This window comes from Canis lupus, chromosome 11 (assembly GCF_011100685.1).
Source record: "Canis lupus familiaris isolate Mischka breed German Shepherd chromosome 11, alternate assembly UU_Cfam_GSD_1.0, whole genome shotgun sequence".
Classification (NCBI taxonomy): domain Eukaryota; kingdom Metazoa; phylum Chordata; class Mammalia; order Carnivora; family Canidae; genus Canis; species Canis lupus.
In genome coordinates, this window is record NC_049232.1 from 1,268,235 (window position 1) to 1,289,520 (window position 21,286).

The 21,286-nt window shown below is 41.0% G+C and overlaps 1 protein-coding gene and 1 pseudogene across 1 annotated transcript; both read left to right on the forward strand.

Moving 5' to 3' along the window:
* The first annotated feature begins 14,505 nt into the window (after positions 1-14,505).
* LOC100684918 lies at positions 14,506-19,376 on the forward strand (annotated as a pseudogene).
* Positions 19,377-19,442: 66 nt separating this feature from the next.
* On the forward strand, positions 19,443-21,085 carry LOC100687713 (BUB3-interacting and GLEBS motif-containing protein ZNF207). The gene is given in 4 exon segments (XM_038551702.1): positions 19,443-19,523; positions 19,526-19,759; positions 19,761-20,439; positions 20,442-21,085. Coding segments are annotated over 4 exon segments (1,386 nt in total). The 3' UTR covers positions 20,834-21,085.
* The last annotated feature ends 201 nt before the right edge of the window (positions 21,086-21,286 follow it).

Genomic DNA, 21,286 nt, shown 5'->3' on the forward strand with positions numbered 1-21,286 from the left:
TGGACACCGAAGCTCCTTCCACAGTGTGGCTATTGTGGACATTGCTGCTAGAATCATCGGGGTGCAGGTGTCCCGGCGTTTCATTGCATCTGAATCTTTGGGGTAAATCCCCAACAGTGCAATTGCTGGGTGGTAGGGCAGGTCTATTTTTAACTCTTCGAGGAACCTCCACACAGTTTCCAGAGTGGCTGCACCAGTTCACATTCCCACCAACAGTGCAAGAGGGTTCCCTTTCTCCACATCCTTTCCAACATTTGTGGTTTCCTGCCTTGTTAATTTTCCCCCATTCTCACTGGTGTGAGGTGGTATCTCATTGTGGTTTTGATTTGTATTTCCCTGATGGCAAGTGATGCAGAGCATTTTCTCATGTGCGTGTTGGCCATGTCTATGCTTCCTCTGTGGGATTTCTCTTCATGTCTTTTGCCCATTTCATGATTGGATTGTTTGTTTCTTTGGTGTTGACTTTAAGAAATCTTTATAGATCTTGGAAACTAATCCTTCATCTGATACGTCATTTGCAAATATCTTCTCCCATTCTGTAGGTTGTCTTCTAGTTTTGTTGACTGTATCCTTTGCTGTGCAAAGATTCTTATCTTGATGATCCCAAGAGTTCATTTTTGCTTGTGTTTCTTTTGCCTTCGTGGATGTATCTTGCAAGAAGTTACTGTGGCTGAGTTCAAAAAGGGTGTTGCCTGTGTTCTCCTCTAGGATTTTGATGGAATCTTGTCTCACATTTAGATTTTTCATCCATTTTGAGTTTATCTTTGTGTCTGGTGAAAGAGAGTGGTCTAGTTTCATTCTTCTGCATGTGGATGTCCAATTTTCCCAGCACCATTTATTGAAGAGACTGTCTTTCTTCCAGTGGATAGTCTTTCCTCCTTTATCGAATATTAGTTGACCATAAAGTTGATGGTCCACTTCTGGGTTCTCTATTCTGTTCCATTGATCTATGTGTCTGTTTTTGTGCCAGTACCACACTGTCTTGATGACCACAGCTTTGTAGTACAACCTGAAATCTCGCATTGTGGTGCCCCCAGATATGGTTTTCTTTTTTAAAATTCCCCTGGCTATTCGGGGTCTTTTCTGATTCCACACAAATCTTAAAATAATTTGTTCTAACTCTCTGAAGAAAGTCCATGGTATTTTGATAGGGATTGCATTAAACGTGTAAATTGCCCTGGGTAACATTGACATTTTCACAATATTAATTCTGCCAATCCACGAGCATGGAATATTTTTCCATCTATTTGTGTCTTCCTCAATTTCTTTCAGAAGTGTTCTATAGTTTTGAGGGTATAGATCCTTTATCTCTTATGTTAGGTTTATTCCTAGGTATCTTCTGATTTTGGGTGCAATTGTAAATGGGATTGACTCCTTCATTTCTCTTTCTTCAGTCTCATTGTTAGTGTATAGAAATGCCACTGATTTCTGGGCATTGATTTTGTACCCCGCCACGCTGCCAAATTGATGTATGAGTTCTAGCAATCTTGGGGTGGAGGCTTTGGGGTTTTCTATGTAGAGTATCATGTCATCAGCGAAGAGGGAGAGTTTGACTTCCTTTGCCAATTTGAATGCCTTTAATGTCTTTTTGTTGTCTGATTGCTGAGGCTAGGACTTCCAGTACTATGTTGAATAGCAGTGGTGAGAGTGGACATCCCTGTCGTGTTCCTGATCTTACGGGAAAAGCTCCCAGTGCTTCCCCATTGAGAATGATATTTGCTGTGGGCTTTTCATAGATGGCTTTTAAGATGTCGAGGAATGTTCCCTCTACACTCTGAAGAGTTTTGATCAGGAATGGATGCTGTATTTTGTCAAATGCTTTCTCTGCATCTAATAAGAGGATCATATGGTTTTCTCTTTTTTCTCTTGCTGATATGATGAATCACATTGATTGTTTTACGAGTGTTGAACCAGCCTTGTGTCCCGGGGATAAATTCTACTTGGTAATGGTGAATAATTTTCTTAATGTACTGTTGGATCCTCTTGGCTAGTATCTTGTTGAGAATTTTTGCATCCATGTTCATCAGGGATATTGGCCTTTAATTCTCCTTTTGGTGTGGTCTTTGTCTGGTTTTGGAATTAAGGTGATGCTGGCCTCATGGAATGAGTTTGGAAGTGTTCCATCTCTTTCTGTCTTTCCAAACAGCTTTCGTAGAATAGGTATGGTTTCTTCTTTAAACGTTTGATAGAATTCCCCTGGGAAGCCATCTGGCCCTGGACTTTTGTGTCCTGGGAGGTTTTTATGACTGCTGCAATTTCCGCCCTGGCTATTGGCCTGTTCAGGTTTTCTATTTCTTCCTGTTCCAGTTTTGGTAGTTTGTGGCTTTCCAGGAATGCGTCCATTTCTTCTAGATTGCCTAATTTATTGGCATATAGCTGTTCTTAACATGTTTTAAAAATCGTTTGTATTTCCTTGGTGTTGGTAGTGATCTCTCCTTTCTCATTCATGATTTTATTAATTTCAGGCTTCTCTCTCTTCTTTTTAATAAGGCTGTCTAATGGTTTATCTATCTGATTAATTCTTTCAAAGAACCAACTCCTGGTTCTGTTGATCTGTTCCACAGTTCTTCTGGTCTCGATTTCGTTGAGTTCTGCTCGATCTTAATTAACTCTCTTCTTCTGCTGGGTGTAGGATCTATCTGCTGTTTTTTCTCTAGCTCCTTTATGTGTAAGGTTAGCTTTTGTATTTGAGTTCTTTCCAGTTTTTGAATGGATGCTTGTATTGTGATGTATTTACCCCTTAGGACTGCTTTTGCTGCGTCCCAAAGATTTTGAATGGTTGTATCTTCATTCTCATTAGTATCCATGAATATTTTTAATTCTTCCTTAATTTCCTGGTGGACCCTTTCATCTTTTAGCAGAATGGTCCTTAACCTCTACGTGTTTGAGGTCCTTCCAAACTTCTTGTTGTGATTTAGTTCTAATTTCAAGGCATTATGGTTTGAGAATATGTAGGGGACGATCCCAATCTTTCGGTATTGGTTCAGACCCAATTTGTGACCCAGTATGTGGTCTATTCTGGAGAAAGTTCCATGTGCACTTGAGAAGAATGTGTATTCAGTTGACTTTCGATGTAAAGTTCTGTAAACATCTGTGAAATCCATCTGGTCCAGTGTATCATTTAAAGCTCTGTTTCTTTGGAGATGTTGTGCTTAGAACTATCGAGGGTAGAAAGAGCTCGATTGAAGTCACCAAGTATAAGTGTATAATTATCTAAGTATTTCTTCACTTTGGTTATTAATTGGTTTAAATATTTGGGAGCTCCCACATTCGGGGCATATATATTGAGGATTGCTAAGTCCTCTTGTTGGATAGATCCTTTAAGTATGAGATAGTGTCCCTCTTCATCTCTCACTACAGTCTTCGGGGTAAATTTTAGTTTATCTGATATAAGGATGGCTACCCCTGCTTTCTTTTGAGGACCATTTGAATGGTAAATTGTTCTCTAACCTTTTATTTTCAGGTTGTAGGTGTCCTTCTGTCTAAAATGAGTCTCTTGGGAACCCTGGGTAGCGCAGCGGTTTAGCGCCTGCCTTTGGCCCAGGGTGCGATCCTGGAGACCCGGGATCGAATCCCACGTCCGGCTCCCAGTGCATGGAGCCTGCTTCTGCCTCTCCTTCTGCCTATGTCTCTGCCTCTCTCTCTCTCTCTGTATGACTATCATAAATAAATAAAAATTTAAAAAAATAAAATAAAATAAAATGAGTCTCTTGTAGATAGCAAATAGATGGGTCCTGCTTTTTTTCCAGCCTAAAACCCTGTGCCTTTTGATGGGGTCATTAAGCCCATTCACGTTCAGAGTTACTATTGACAGATATGAGTTTAGTGTCATCATGATATCTATTCAGTCCTTGTTTTTGTGGATTGTTCCACTGCACTTCTTCTTAAAGGGGAATTTTAAGAGTCCCCCTTAAAATTTCTTGCAGAGCTGGTTTGGAGGTCACATATTCTTTTAATTGCTGCCTGTCTTGGAAGCTCTTTATCTCTACTTCCATTTTGAATGAGAGCCTTGCTGGATAAAGTATTCTTGGTTGCATGTTCTTCTCATTTAGGACGCTGAATATATCCTGCCAGCCCTTTCTGGCCTGCCAGGTCTCTGTGGAGAGGTCTGCTGTTACCCTAATACTCCTCTCCATAAAAGTCAGGGATTTCTTGTCTCTTGCTGCTTTAAGGATCTTCTCTTTATCTTTGGAATTTGCAAGCTTAACTATTAGATGTCGAGGTGTTGAACGGTTTTTATTGATTTTAGGGGGGGGAATCTCTCTAATTCCTGGATCTGAATGCCTGTTTCCCTTCCCAGATTAGGAAAGGAAATCTTCCTTTGTTCAAATACATATTCTGGCCCTCTGTCCCTTTTGGCGCCCTCGGGAACCCCATTTATTTATTTTTTTTTTTAATTTTTATTTATTTATGATAGTCACAGAGAGAGAGAGAGAGAGAGAGGCAGAGACATAGGCAGAGGGAGAAGCAGGCTCCATGCACCAAGAGCCCGACGTGGGATTCGATCCCGGGTCTCCAGGATCGCGCCCTGGGCCAAAGGCAGGCGCCAAACCGCTGCGCCACCCAGGGATCCCCGGGAACCCCATTTAAACATAGGTTTTTCTTCCTCAGGCTGTCGTTTATTTCCCTTAATCTATTCTCATGGTCTTTTAATTGTCTGTCTCTTTTTTCCTCAGTTTCCCTTTTTGCCATCAACTTGTCTTCTATGTCACTCACTCGTTCTTGCACCTTGTTAACCCTCGTCGTTAGGACTTCTAGTTTGGATTGCATCTCATTCAATTGATTTTTAATTTCTGCCTGATTGGATCTAAATTCTGCAGTCATGAAGTCTCTTGAGTCCTTTATGCTTTTTTCTAGAGCCACCAGTAGCTGTATAATAGTGCTTCTGAATTGACTTTCAGACACTGAATTGTAATCCAGATTTTGTAACTCTGTGGGAGAGAGGACTGTTTCTGATTCTTTCTTTTGAGGTGAGGTTTTCCTTCTAGTCATTTTGCTCAGTGCAGTGTGGCCAAAAACTAGTTGTATTGGGTAAAGGAGAAAAAGAGAGAGAGAAGGAAAGAAAAGAGAAAATGAAAAAAGAAAAAAGGAAGAAAAAAAACGGAAGAAAGAGAAGAAAAAAGAAAGCAAAAGAAAGAAAAGTGAAAAAAAAAGGGTGGTGAAAGCAATCAGAAATCAAAAAGAAAAGAAAAAAAACACGGGGGAGTATCCTCTGATTCTGTATACTTTAAGTCCCTTGACTTCCCCTGGAACTTGTCCGTCTAGCTGGTCTTCTGGGGGAGGGGCCTGTTGTGCTGATTTTCAGGTGTTAGCACTTGCGGGAGCTGCTTTGCCCCTGCCTGGTGCAGGGCTCAGTGGGGTTGTTTACCCCGTGAGGCCCCTGGAGGAACAACCCCAGTGGTTGCTGCACTCTGGAAACCTGGATTCAGCCCCCACAGTAACTCCGGAGCTCTCCGTCTACAGGGCCTGGAGGCTCCGGTGTGGGGCCGCTGATCTGCTCAGCTCGTGGCAGGATCGTCCTCGCTGTCCTGGGCCCTCCCGGCCTCTGCCTGTCCCGGGGGAGGCGGGATCCTGGGCTGTGTCCCGGCGCCCTGTGCTCCGGGGCCTGGGCTGTTGGATTCGCGCTCCCGCCCCGCAGCCCCCTCCGCGGAGCCGCCCCCGAGCCCCCCCGAGCTGCTCCCGCCCCACAGCCCCCTCCGCGGAGCCGCCCCCTCCGCGGAGCCGCCCCGAGCACCCCCCAGCTGCTCCCGCCCCGCAGCCCCCTCCGCGGAGCCGCCCCCGAGCCCCCCGAGCTGCTCCGGGTCCCGCCGTGCGCGCTGCAGCCCTTAGGGAGCTCGGCGCACTCTCCCGGGGCGCAGGTGTCTGTTAGTGTCCCCGGGAGCCCGAGGGCATCCCCGCCCTCCTGGGTCCTGCTCCAACTCCCCGCGAGCCCCTTTCCGCCCGGGAAGGTCGGTGCAGCTCCTGCTCCTCCGGGACGGGGCTCTCCTGTCCTGGGGACACTCGCCCCGGCCTCAGCCCGGCTCCTCGCGGGCCCCTCCCCCTCGGAGGCCTTTGTTTTTTTCTCTTTCCCCGTCTTCCTACCTTGATAGATGCGCGAACTCTTCTCACTGTAGCGTTTCAGCTGGTCTCTCTTTAAATCTCAGGCCGAATTCATAGATTTTCAGGATAATTTGAAGGTTTTCTAGGTAGTTTGGTGGAGACAGGTGATTTGGGGACCCTGCTCTTCCGCCATCTTGCTCCTCCTCCCTGATTTCAATTATTTTGGATATATATCCAGCAGTGAGATTGCTAGATCACATAGCAATTCTATTGTTAATGTTTTCGGGGAAATGCTACAATGTTTCCCATAGAGGCTGCACCATTTTATATTCCACAAACAATGCACAACAATCCCAACTTTTCTACATCTTAACAGCTGTTTTGTTTTATATTTTAGTGCTCCCACAATGAGTGTGAGGTGATAGCTCATTGTGGTTTTGATTTACATTTCTCTAATTATTACTAATATTAAGTATCTTTTCATGTCCTTGGTGATCTTTCATAAACCTTTTGATGAAACATCTATTCAAGTCCTTTGTCCATTTTTTAAATGGGATATTTGGTTTATTGTGGTTGAGTTATAGTTCTTTATATGTTCTGTGTCTTAACTCCTTCTCAGATAGATGATTTGCAAATATTTTCTCCCATTCCATAGGTTGCCTTTTCACTCTGTTGATTATCTCACATGCAGAATTTTTAAATTTTGATGTAGTCTCATTTCTCTATTTTTGCTTTATTGCCTATGGTTTTTGTGTCATATCCAAGAAATCATTACCAAATCCAATGTCATGAAGCTATTCCCTTATGTTTTCTTCCAAATGGTTTATAGTATTGAGTCATATATTTAAGTCCTTAATTCATTTTGAATTAATATTTATATGTGAAGTAAGCTAAGGATCCAATTTCATTATTTTGCATGTGGCTGTCCAGTTTTCCCAACACCTTCTGTTGAACAGAATGTCCTTTCCCCATTGGGTGGTGTTGGTACCCTTGTCAAAAATCATTTGACCATATTCATGAAGTTTTAATTCTGGGCTTTTTGTCCTATTCCATTGGTCTATATATCTCTCTTTATGGTAATACTATACCGTCTTGATTACCATAACTTTGTAATGTGTTTTGAAATAATAAATTATGAAGACTCCTATTTTCTTCTTTTTCAATATTGTTTTGGCTATCCATAGTCCCTTGAGATTCCATATGAAATTCAGGATGGATTTCTCTAGTTCTACAAAAAAAATACTATTGGGAATTTGATAGGGATTGCAGTGAATCTGTAGATCACTTCAGATAGTATGCACATCTTAACAACAGTAAATCTTCCAATCCAGTGAATAATACTTTTCTCTTTGTGTGTATTTCAGAATGTTTTATAATTCTCAGATTACAGATCTTTTACCTCCTTGGCTTATTCCAAAATATTTTATTCTTTTTGATACTATTGTGAAAATTTTTATTTCCCTTTGGATTTCTCATTGTTAGTATACAGAAACACAACTGATTTTTGAGTGTTTTGTATCCTGAAACTTGGCTGGATTTGTTCATTAGTTCCAACAGTTTATTTGTGGATTCTTTAGGCTTTTCTACAGACAAGATCATGTCATCTGCAGAGATCATTTTACTTCTTCCTTTCTAATTTGTATGCCTTTTACTTTTTTCTTGTCTAATAGTTCTTGCCAGGAACTCCAGGACTATATTGAACAAAAGTGGCAAGAGTGGGCATCTTTGCCTGTTCCTGATCCTAGAAGAAAGGTCTTCACTCTTTTGAACACTGTATATGCTGTGTTTCATACATGGTCTTTATTACATTGAAAAAGTCTCCTTCTGTTCCTAGTTTTAGAGTTTTTATCATGAAATATTTGTATTTTGTCAAATATGTTTTCTTCAACAATTGAGTTAATGTAATTTTTGTTCTTCATTAAGTTCATGTGGTGTTTTTACATGGATTGATTTTTATATGCAGGACCATGCTTACATTCAAAAGGGTCACAAGTTGGCAAGGATGTAGTAAAAAGGGAACCAATCTACACTTCTAGTGGGATTGCTAGTTGCAACAGCCACTATGGAAAAGAGTATGGGGGTTCCTCAAAGAAGAAAAAAAAATAGAACTATCATGTGATCCAGCAATACTGGTACCTCTGGGTACCAAATACCTCTGGGTATTTGTCTAAAAGAAATGAGATCACTATATCCAAGAGAGATTTGTACTCTCATGTTCACTGCAGCGCTAGTTACAATAAAACTACATGAAACTACATAAATGTCCACTGACAGATGAGTGGATAAATAAAATATGGCATATATGCGATGGAATATTATTCAGCCACACAAAAAGGGAAAACCTGCCATTGATGACAACATGCATGGATCTTGAGGACATTGTACTAAGTGAAATAAGTCAGACAGAAAGATGACATACTGCATTACCTCACTTACATATAGACTCTTTCCAAAGCAAAGTCATAGGTAGAAAATAGAGTGGTGGGACGCCTGGGTTGCTCAGTGGTTGGGCATCTGCCTTTGGCTCAGGGCATGATCCCAGGGTCCTGGGATCGAGTCCCACATTGGGCTTCCTGCCTGGAGCCTGCTTCTCCCTCTGCCTATGTCTCTGACTCTCTCTCTCTCTCTCTCTCTCTCTCTCTCATAAATAAAATCTTTAAAAAGAAAATAGAGTGGTGGCTGCCAGCGGCTGGCAGGTGGAAGTAATAGGGAAATGTTAGTCAAAGGCTACATTTTGGGCAGCCCGGTGACTCAGTGGTTTAGCGCCACCTTCAGCCCAGGGCATGATCCTGGAGACCCGGGATCGAGAGCCACGTCGGGCTCCCTGCATGGAGCCTGCTTCTCCCTCTGCCTGTGTTTCTGCCTCTCTCTCTCTCTCTCTCTCTCTCTGTGTCTCATGAATAAATAAATAAAAGCTTTAAAAAAAAAAGAGGGTACATCTTCATGGTTATAAGATGAGTAAGTTCTGAGGTACATTATGGTGAGTGCAGATAAAAATACTGACTTACAAATTTGAAAGATGCTAAGACAGTATATCTTAAATGCTCTCAGCACACACACAAAAAAATGAAATTACAAGGTAATAGATGTGTTAACTAACTTTAATGTAATCATTTTCATTATATGTGTGCATCAAATCATCATGTTGTACACCTTAAACTTGCACAACGCTATATACATTATATCTGAATAAAGCTGCGGGAGGACCCATAGACTCAAAAATAAAATAGTAGACTTTGGATTCCAAAAAAAAATATGTACCCTAGCCAAAAGAAATATCTTAAGATGATAATAATGTAATACATATGAACCAAGAGTGGGTAAAATGCAGTGAAAATTAATAGTTAAATCAAAATAAATATATATGGAGGGAGCTAAGATGACAGCAGAATAGGAGGACACTCAGCTCTTCCAGTCCCATGAACACAACTAGATAACTATCAAATCATTTGGAATACCCCATAATTCCACCAGAAAACTGTCATAACAAGCTTCATAACTACAGGGAGAGAAGAAGACACATGGAGGAAGGTAGGAAGTAAGGAGACATAGTTTGCGGAAAACAAGAGAGGCTAAATTTCCTGAATCCTTGCAACTAGCAGGGCTTGAAGACTGGAATTTTAAAGGTCAAGGGCTTGGCTAGGATACAGACCTGAGGGTGCCACCTTACTCCTGGAGAAAAGGCAGGCAAACAACCCAGGAATATGACAGCATGCTCTGAGGAACACCTAGGGCACACAGGGGGAAGATTATTTGCTCTTTTTGGACCAGTCCCTGAGAGGTATAGTTCAGGGAAATACCTCTCCAGAGATAAAAGAGCCAGTTGGTGTCATTTCCCTCCTGCACCCCTCAGCATAAACAGAGTGCCACCTATGGAAAGCAGCTCAACCCCAACACAGGGTGCCTAACCTGCTGACACCAAGTCCCACAGCTCTGCACCCTCAGCATGACAGCCCTTCTCTGTTAAGCTTCCCTCAGTCCCAGCAAGATGAAACCTTCTCCCAGAAGAGGAGCACAGGCCCCTGCCCACACAATGTCCCTAAAGCCTGCAGTTTTGAAGATCAGCAGGTTTGACTGGAATAGAGCCCAGAGGGCACTGTGCTGCTCCTAGAGAGAAAGCAGACAAACAACCAGGAGACAAACAGCATAGAAAGAGCAATTTGAAAAACTCCTGGAACATGGCGGGGGGGGGGGGGGGGGGGCAATATTCTCTCTTCTCAGAGTGTTTCCCTGACAGGCAGCATCCACAGAGGTGCCACTCTGGAGACAAAGGAACTGGCTGATGCAATCTGCACTCTCCCACCAGCATATACACAAAGCCACCTGCAGTAAGCTGCACAGCACCAACACTGGCTGCCTAACCAGCTTACACTGAATCCCATACCCCTCCACTCTGGCAGTACCACTTTCCTCAGTGAAATTTGCCTCAGTCCCAGTGCAGTGGTGGACCCCTTCCCTAGAACACTGGCAGAAATGCCACCCATACCACATCTCCCAACCACAGAGTTCTGCAGAGCTTTAGTTCAAGTGGAGTAGTAGTCACATTTAACAAACACATCAGAGCACATCTAATTAAAACTCACCACACTTTGGCCTTAACCAAACACCACCCTCTGCAGACAAGGAGAGCCTCTGCAGATGACTGGCCTGAAGGATACAGTAGCCAAAACACACAGCAGAGTACACACAGCACACACCAGAGACACTCCCTGAAGTGCCAGACCTTGGACACTATATGACCTCTTCTTCATAAAGCCATTACTTCAGGAGCAGAAAACATAATAGGCTTTTCTAATACACAGAAGAAGGTTTGACAAAATGCCAAAACAGATAAATTCATCCCAAATGAAAGAACAAGATAAGGTCATGGCCAGAGAGCTAAGCAAAGCAGACATAAGTAAAATGCCAGACAGAGAACTTAAAGCAACAATCATAAGGATATTCATTGGGCTTGAGAGAAGAGTGGAAAACATCAGGGAGACCCTTATCACAGAAATAAAAGAGTTAAAAGAGAATCCATTAAAAATGAAAAATACAGTAACTGAGTTTGAAAACAGTTTTGATGCAATGAACACAAGACTGGAAAAAACAGAGGAATGCATAAGTGATAACGAGGACAAAATAATGGAAACTAAGGAAGCTGAACAAAAGAGAGAAAGAATAATTATGGAACACATCAATAGACTTAGGAAACTCAGCAACTCCATCAGACGTAATAATATTCATATTACAGGAATCCCAGAAGAAGAAGAGAGAAATGGGGGCAGAAAATTTATTTAAGGAAATCATAACGTAGGGAAGAAAACAGACATCCAAATCCAGGAGCCCAGAAACACCCATCAAAACCAACAAAACCAGGTCAACATTAAGACATATTGTAACTAAATTTGCAAAATACAGCAATAAGGAAAAAAATTTACAAGACATAATACAAAAGAAGCCCTTAACATACAAGGGAGACCCCATAAGCCTAGCTGAAGATTTCTCAAGAGAAACTTGTCAAGCCAGAAGGGAGTGTCATGATGTATTCAACATGCTGAATGGGAAAAATCTGCAGCCAATACACTATTCAGTAAGGCTATCATTCAGAATAGAAAGAAAGATAAAGCATTTCCCTGGCAAGAAGGAAAGGATTTCATGACCACTAAAACACCTTGCAAAAATATATTAAAGGAGATTCTTTGAGTGGAAAGGAAAGATCAAAAGTGACAAAGAAAGGAACAGAGAAAATCTACAGAAAAATAAATAATAAAGTGACACTAACTACATTTCTATCAATAATTACTCTGAATACATATGGACTAAATGCTCCAATCAAAAGATATAAAGTATGAGAATGGATTAAAAAAACAAGATCCATCAATATGCTGACCACAAGAGATTCATTTTAGACCTAAAGACACTTGCATATTGAAATTGAGGGGATGGAGAAACACTTATCATCAAATGGAAGCCCAAAGAAAGCTGGAGTAAGAGTACTTATATCAGACAAACCATACTTTAAACCAGAGAATGTAACAGGAGATGAAGCAGGGCACTATATCATAATATAGGGGACTATCCAACAAGATCTAACAATTGTAAATACCTATGTGCCAAACATGGGAGCACCCAAATATATAAAGAATTAATAACGAACATAATTAATAACAAACACAAACTCATTGAAAATAATACAAGAATATTAGGGAACTTTAACACACCACTTAAGTCAATGGACAGCTCATCTAAGCAGAAAACCAACAAGAAAACAATGGTTTTGAATAACACACTGGACCACATGGACTTAACTGATATATACAGAGCATTTCATCTTAAAGCAGAAGAACACACATTCTTTTCCAGTGCACATGGGACATTCTCCAGAATAGATCACATACTAGGTCACAAAACAGCCCTTAACAAGTACAAAAAGACTGAGATCATACCATGCATCTTTTCCAACCACATTACTATGAAACTTGAAGTCAACCACAAGAAAAAATTTGGGAAGACTACAATACATGGAGGGTAAAATAACAAGTTACTAAACAGTAAATGGGTCCACCAGGAAATCCAAGAGGAAATTAAAAAGTACATGGAAACAATGAAAATAAAAATGTAATGGTCCAATATTTTTGGGATGCAGGAAAAGCAGTCCTAAGAGAGAATTATATAGCAATACAAACCTACTTTAAGAAGAAAGAAAAATATCAAATAACAACCTAAACTTACACCTTAAGAAGCTAAAAGAAAGAACAATATATGAAGCCTAAAGCCAGCAGATGAAGGAAACTAGTAAAGATTAGCAGAAATAAATGATATAGAAATTAAAAAAAAAAAAACAAGATAAGAGTAATAAAACCAAGAGCTGGTTCTTTGAAAAAAGTAATAAAATTAATAAATCCCTAGCCAGACTAATCAAAAAGAGAAAGGACCCACATAAATAAAATCATGAAAGAAAAAGGAGAACTCACAACCAACACCACAGAAATACAAACAACTATTAAAGAATATTGTGAAATGTAGATGCCAAGAAATTGGACAACGTGGAAGAAATGGATAAATTCCTAAAAACATATAAACCACCAAAACTAAACAGGTAGAAACGGAAAACTCAAATAGACTGATAACTAGCAAAGAAACTGAATCAGAAATAAAAAATCTCCAGGACCAGATGGCACAGGTGAATTCTACCAAACATTTAAAGAAGAGAATACCTATTCTTCTTAAAGTCTTCCAAAAAAGAAAAAAAGAAAAACAAAACTGGAGGCATCATAATTCCATACTTCAAGTTACATTACAAAGCTGTAGTAATCAAAACAGCATGGTATTGCCACAAAAACAGACACACAGACCAGTGGAACAGAGTAGAAAACCCAGAAATGGACCCATAAGTATATCTTCAACAAAGTAAGAATATCCAATGAAAGAAAGACAGTCTATGCAACCAATGGTGTTGGGATAACTGGACAGCAACATGAAAAATTAAGAACTTGTACAGCTTACTTATACCATACACAAAGATAAACTCAAAATGGATGAAAGACCTAAATTTGAGACAGGAAACCATTAAAATCCTAGAGGAGAACACAGGCGGTAACCTCTTCAACACTGGCCATAGAACTTCTTACTAGATAGGTCTCCTGAGACAAGGAAAACAAAAGCAAGAATAAACTATTGAGACTTCATCAAAACAAGAAGCTTCTGCACAGCAAAGGAAACAACAAATCTAAAAGGCAACCTTTGTAATGGAAGGAGATATTTACAAATGACATATTTGATAAAGGGCTACTAACTGTATCTATAAAGAATTTATCGAATTCAACACCCAAAAAACAAATAATCTAGTTTAAAAATGGGCATAAGACATGCATAGACATTTTTCCAAAGAAGACACAGTTGGCTAACAGACACATGAGAAGATGCTCAACAGCACTCATCATCAGGGAAATACAAATCAAAACTACAATAACATAGCACCTCACACCTATCAGAAAGGTTAAAATTAACAACACAAGAAACAACTGGTGTTGGCAAGTATGTTTGAAGAAAGAGGAACCTTCTTGCACTCTTGGTGGGAATGCAAAATGGTTTAGGCACTCTGGAAAACAGTATGGAGGTTCCTCAAAAACTTAAAAATAGAACTACCCTATGATCCAGCATTTGCACTAGTAGGTTTTTAAAAAAAACCCACAAAATTACTAACTCAAAAGGATATATGCACCCTGATATTTATAGCAGAAGCATCAATAATAGCCATATTATGGAAATGGCCCAAGTGTTTATCGAAAGATGAATTGATAGAGAAGATGTGGTTATAGAGGTGCCTGGGTGGCTCAGTCAGTTAAACAGCTGACTTTTGATTTTGGCTCAGGTCATAGGATCAGAGTTGTGACATGGAGGAGCCTTGCTGAGTGGGGAGCCTGCTTATGCTTCTTTCTCTGTCTCCAGATTGGGACTTTCTGAAAGCAAGACTGAACCACAATGAATCCACTCCAAGAAGAAACATTCTACCAGCAGTTCAGCAACAAGCTCCAGGTCACAAAGCCATACTACCGGAGGAGGGCCTACCTGTGTACCAGCTGAAGCCACATGAAGGCCCCATAACTGTCAAAGTCTGCCTTCAAACCAGGTGCCACTCGGGCCATCTGGACACAAGGCCGGTAGGAGAAATCCTGAGGCTTATGAAAAGTGCCATGCAGAAATTTGCTTTATTGACGATATAAAGTCACGACAACTAGACCCATCCCAGAAGTTCGAAATCACCTGCTATGTCACGTGAAGCCCCTGTTCCACCTGTGCCAAGAAACTGGTTGGTTTGTCAAAGATCACCCCCACATCAGCCTGAGGCTCTTTGCCTCCTGCCTGTACTTCCACTGGCGCCTGAAGCATAAGGGGGTGCTGAGGCATCTGCAGACATCCAGGATCCCCATGGCCATCATGAGCCACCTGAAGTTTGAGGACTGCTGGGAGAAGTTTGTGGGCCACGAGGGCAGGCCTTTCCAGCCCTGATACAAGCTGAAGCAGTACAGTGAAAGCATAGGCCTTTGGCTCCAGAGGATCCTTCAGCCCCTGAACAGTTTAGAGAATGACTTCGGAAATTGTTTTTTTTTTTTTTTAATTTTTTTTTTAATTTTTATTTATTTGTGATAGTCACACAGAGAGAGAGAGAATGAGGCAGAGACACAGGCAGAGGGAGAAGCAGGCTCCATGCACCGGGAGCCCGACGTGGGATTCGATCCCGGGTCTCCAGGATCGCACCCTGGGCCAAAGGCAGGCGCCAAACCACTGCGCCACCCAGGGATCCCTGACTTCGGAAATTTGAGACTTTAATGATCCTCAGGCCCCTCAACCCCGTCCCTGAAGCATCTCAACGCTTCATAAACTGCTGCCTCTGGGAAGCAGGTTGTGAGCTCTGCAGACACATCTGACCCTCTCCTTTCCTCCTTCATTTGTTTCCTTTTATAAATGTTTCCTTTTATAAGTTTCCTTTTATAAAAGTGTTTCCTTTTATATATTTTTATAATTGAGAAAATAAAGATAATGTGTAAGTCTGTAGAAGTTGGGTTACTTTCTAAAAGGGAAATCAGGACTTTCCCTCAATAAAAAAAAAAAAAAAAAAAATAGATTCTCTGTGCCCTCCTCCCCCACTCACATGCTCACTCACTATTTCTCTAAAATAAATAAATCTTTTTTAAAAATATAAAAACCATTAAAAAAGATGTGAGATACACACACACACACACACACACACACACACACACAATGGAATATTATTCAGCCAGAAAATGGAATGAAATCTTGCCATTTGCAACAATGTAGATAAGGCAAAAAACTATTATGCTAAGTGAAACAAGTCAGCCAAAGACAAATATTGTATGATTTCATTCATATGTAGAATTAAAAAAAATGAGCATGGGGGGAAAAAGAGAAAGGAGACAAACTCTTAACTACATAGAACAATTTTAACTACAGAGAACAATCTGATGGTTACCAGAGGGGAGATGGATGGGGAGATGGGGAAATACATATGGGGATTAAGGAAGGCACTTGTAATGAGTACCAGGTGCTGTAAATGTTGAATCACTAAATTGTACACCTGAAACTAATATTACACTGTATGTTAACTGAAATTGGAATAAAAACTTTTTTAAATTAATTAACAACGTGGGGAAAAAATGGGCAGCTATTTCCACATCTTAGTTCCACTTTTAGCAATATTATAAAGGGAAAGTGTTTTTTTTAACTCAATTAGCCAACATATAGTACATCATTAGTTTCAGATGTAGTGTTCAATAATTTATCTGCTGCATGTAACACCCAGTGCTCATCATATCATGTACCCTTCTTAATGTCCATCACCCAATTACCCTATACCCCCACCTCCCCTCCAGCAACTCTCAGTTTGTTTCCTATAGTTAAGAGTCTCTCATGGTTTTTCTCCCTCTCTGATGATTTCCCATTCAGTTTTCACTCCCTAACCCTATGATCCTCTATGCTGTTTCTTATATTCCACATATGGGTGAAACCATATAATTGACTTTCTTTAATTGACTTATTTAGCTCAACATAATACCTTCCAGTTCAATTTACATCATTGCAAATGGTAAGTATTCATCCTTTCTGAATAATTCTTCCTCTTTATCCATTCATCTGTCCACGGACATCTGGGCTCTTCCCATAATTTGATTATTGTGGACATTGCTGCTGTGAACATTGGGGTGCAGGTGCCCCTTCGGATCACTACATTTGTGTCTTTGGGGTAAATACCCAGTAGTGCAATTGCTGGGTCATAGGGTAGCTCTATTTTTAACTTCTTCAGGAACCTACACACAGTTTTCCAGAGTGGCTGCACCAGTTCACATTCCCACCAACAGTACAAGAGGATTCCCCCTTCTCCACATCCTCACTAACATTTGTTGTTTCCTATCACTAATTTTAGCGATTCTGACTGGTGTAGGGTGGTATCTCATTGTATTTTGATTTGTATTTCTCTGATGCCAAGTGATGTGGAGCATACTTTCATGTGTCTGTCAGCCATTTGTAGGTCTTCTTTGGAGAAATGTCTATTCATGTCTTCTGCCCATTTCTTGACTGGATTCTTTGTTTTGGGGGTGTTGAGTTTAATAAGTTCTTTATAAATCTTAGATTCTAGCCCTTTATCTGATATGTCATTTTAAATGTCTTCTCCCATTCTGTAGGTTATCTTTTAGTTTTGTTGACTGTTTCATTTACTGTGCATTAGATTTTTTATCTTTAATTTTTTTTATTATTCATGAGAGACACAGAGAGAGAGGCAGAGACATAGGCAGTGAGAGAAGCAGGCTCCTCACAGGGAGCCTGATGCGGAACTCAATAATCCTGATTATTGGATCCTGGGATCCCAGGATCGTGCCCTGAGCTGAAGGCAGACACTCAACTGCTGAGCCACCCAGACATCCCAACATTTTTATCTTGATGAAGCCTCAATAGTTCATTTTTGCTTTTTGTTTCCCTTGTCTTTGGAGACGTGTCCCTCAAGAAGTTGCTGTGGCCTTGGCTGAAGAGGTTACTGTCTATGTTCTCCTCTAGGATTTTGATGGATTCCTGTCTCACATTTAGGTCTTTCATCCATTTTGAGTTTATCTTTGAGTATGATGTAAAAAAGGGTCCAGTTTCATTCTTATACATGTGGATGTCCAATTTTCCCAGCACAATTTGTTGAAGAGACTGTCCTTTTTTCACTGGATGTTCTTTCCTGTTTTGTCCAAGATGAGTTGACCATAGAGTTGAAGGTCCATTTCTGGGTTCTCTATTCTGTTCCATTGATCAATGTGTCTGCTTTTTGTGCCAGTATCATACTGTCTTGGCGTCTAATGCTTTGTAATACAGCTTGAATTCCAGAATTGTGATGTCTCCAGAAATGTGATTCCAGAACTGTGATGCCTGAACATTTGCTATTCAGGTTCTTTTCTGGTTCCATAAAAATTTTAGGATTATTTGTTCCAGTTCTGTGAAAAATGTTGATGGTATTTTGATAAGAATTGTATTGAATGTGTAGATTGCTCAAGGTGGCATAGACATTTTAACAATATTTATTCTTCCAATCCATGAGCATGAAATGTTCTTCCATTTCTTTGTATTTTATTCATTTCAGTTTTTAGAGTACTGGGCCTTTACCTCTTTGCTTATAAGGGTTTATTCCTAGGAATCTTATGATTTTTGGTACAACTATAAATGGGATTGACTCTTTAATTTCTCTTTCTTCAGTCTCATTGTCAGTGTAGAGAAATGCCACTGATTTCTGTGCACCGATTTTATATCCTGTCACGTTGCTGAATTGCTGTATAAATTCTAGCAATTTTGGAGTGGGGCCTTTTGTGTTTTCCACGTAAAGTATCATGACATGTGTGAAGAGTGAGAGTTTGACTTCTTTGCCAGTTTGAATTCCTTTTATTTCTTTTGTGTTGTCTGATTGCCGAAGCTAGGACTTCTGGTAATATGTTGAACGAAAGTGGTGAGAGTGGGCATCTCTGTTGTGTTCCTGACCTTAGGGAGAAAGCTCTCAGTTTTGCCCCATTGAAAATGATATTCACTAAGGGAAAATTTCTTTATCTTCCTAATAAAGAAACCATTTCTTTCCTTTGCAAAATGGAGCCTTTGGTTCATAACTTGAGAACTCAATGAGGCAGCAGTGACTGCAAGCTCAAAACTTGGCTTAGGCACTGTTTTGTTTCCACATCGTTGGAGGTACCCTATGCAAGGGCTGCAGGTCTGGGGCACCATTTTCTGTGGATCAGATAGGACTCCAAATTCCAGATGGGGCATTGCACGGCCCAAGAAGTCAAGAACAAACAAAGGCAGTCCAACAGCTATTTGGGACAGAAAAGACACTGCAGGACCACAAGAGTGATGCATACTTTAGAGTGGACTATTGGGATCCTCCCTCCCAAGAAGTCATTCTCTCCAGGAAGACAGAAAGCTGAGAAGCTGGCATGGAGAAGAGAAAGCTGGTGCTAGCTCCAAGACTGTCACTGAGTTTCCAGACTCCAGGTTGGAAATCTCCAAGCTGATGCTTAGGGGCAAGGGGAATTTGGTGGGAGGGGGAGGGGGACACAGAGGTGAATGGTGTCAGAAGATCTACAATAAAAGGTAAAAGCTCTTCAAAGCTTCCAGAAGAAATAGTTAGGACTAGACACCATGCAACACAGCCTCCCCTGATGTGCTACAGACAGTAAAATCCATTCTCTTTTTGGCTCCAGGACCCTAAGTTTATTAGTAATAATAGTAATAGTAATAATAGTAATAATAAAAGTTAATGCATTTTGTGTCTGTTTCCTATGGTAGCCGCGGTGGTAGCTCGAGAGAGTCAGTGATTTTTGCCTTGTTTTTCCTGCTTGTTCCCCCCCACCCCCGTTTTACTTTGTCAGTAGAGCACAGTTATGGGTCGCAAGAAGAAGAAGCAGCTGAAGCCGTGGTGCTGGTATTGTAATAGAGATTTTGATGACGAGAAGATTCTTATAACAGCACCAAAAAAGCAAAACATTTTAAATGCCATATATGTCGTAAGAAGTTGTACACAGGACCTGGTTTAGCTATTCATTGCTTGCAGGTGCATAAAGAGACAATAGATGCTGTACCAAATGCAATTCCTGGGAGAACTGACGTAGAATTGGAAATATATGGTATGGAAGGTATTCCAGAAAAAGACATGGATGAAAGAAGATGACTTCTTGAACAGAAAATACAAGAGAGTCAAAAAAAAAAAGAAGCAACAAAATGATTCTGATGAATACGATGATGACTCTGCAGCTTCAACTTCATTTCAGCCACAGCCTGTTCAGCCTCAACAAGGTTATATCCCCCCGATGGTGCAACCAGGACTGCCACCAGTTCCAGGAGCACCAGGAATGCCTCCAGGCATACCTCCATTAATGCCAGGTGTTCCTCCTCTGATGCCAGGAATGCCACCAGTTATGCCAGGCATGCCACCTGGATTGCATCATCAGAGAAAATACACCCAGTCATTTTGCAGTGAAAACATAATGATACCAATGGGTGGAATGATGCCACCTGGACCAGGAATACCACCTCTGATGCCTGGTATGCCACCAGGTATGCCCCCTCCTGTTCCCCGTCCTGGGATTCCTCCAATGACTCAAGCACAGGCTGTTTCAGTGCCAGGCATTCTTAATAGACCACCTGCACCGACAGCACCAGTTCCTGCTCCACAGCCTCCAGTTATGAAGCCTCTTTTCCCCAGTGCTGGACAGGCTCAGACAGCTGTCCAAGGACCTGTTGGTACAGATTTCAAGCCCTTAAATAGTACCCCTGCAACAACTACAGAACTCCCAAAGCCTACATTCCCTGCTTATACACAGTCTACAGCTTCAACTACTAGTACAACAAATAGCACTGCAGCTAAACCAGCGGCTTCAATAACAAGCCTGCTACACTTACGACAACCAGTGTAACCAGTCAGTTGACCCATCGAGATGAAGATATATCACTGGAAGAGAGATGGGCACAGTTACCTAAATATCAACGTAACCTTCCTCGACCAGGACAGGCTCCTATTGGTAATCCACCAGTTGGACCTGTTGGAGGTATGATGCCACCACAGCCAGGCATCCCACAACAACAAGGAATGAGACCCCCAATGCCGCCTCATGGTCAGTATGGTGGTCATCATCAAGGCATGTCAGGTTACCTTCCTGGTGCTATGCCACCGTATGGGCAGGGACCGCCAATGGTACCTCCTTACCAGGGTGGGCCTCCTCGACTTCTGATGGGAATGAGGCCTCCTGTAATGTTGCAAGGTGGCCGTTACTGATCTTACTTCATCCAATCTAATAGGTTTGGAGATTAAACCTTTTCTCAACTTGCGCTGTTTATATAGCCAAGCTTCCGTCAATAAGGCTTCATTGTGACTTTAACAAACATTATCTTCCCACATACCAGGAACTATTGGACATTTATTTTACATGGGAAAAATTATTTGGAATAATAAAGCAGGAACTTTCCCTGAAGTTGCAATTTATACTGTATGACTTCTTTTTCATGTTTCATCTAGTTTTTAGAAGTGAAGTATAGTAAATTTGGTTCGTTATATTGTGAAGGTGCTGGAATTACATGAACATACCACCTTAATAAAGGCAAGTTCTGTAAGCTTACATTGCTATTTGTAAAATTATGCTTTCACAGCATTTCAGATGCTGTTGGACTTCATGTCCCCAACCTAGCTTGGTGAGGGCTGTAACTGTTTCCAAGACCTGTACATTGGAAG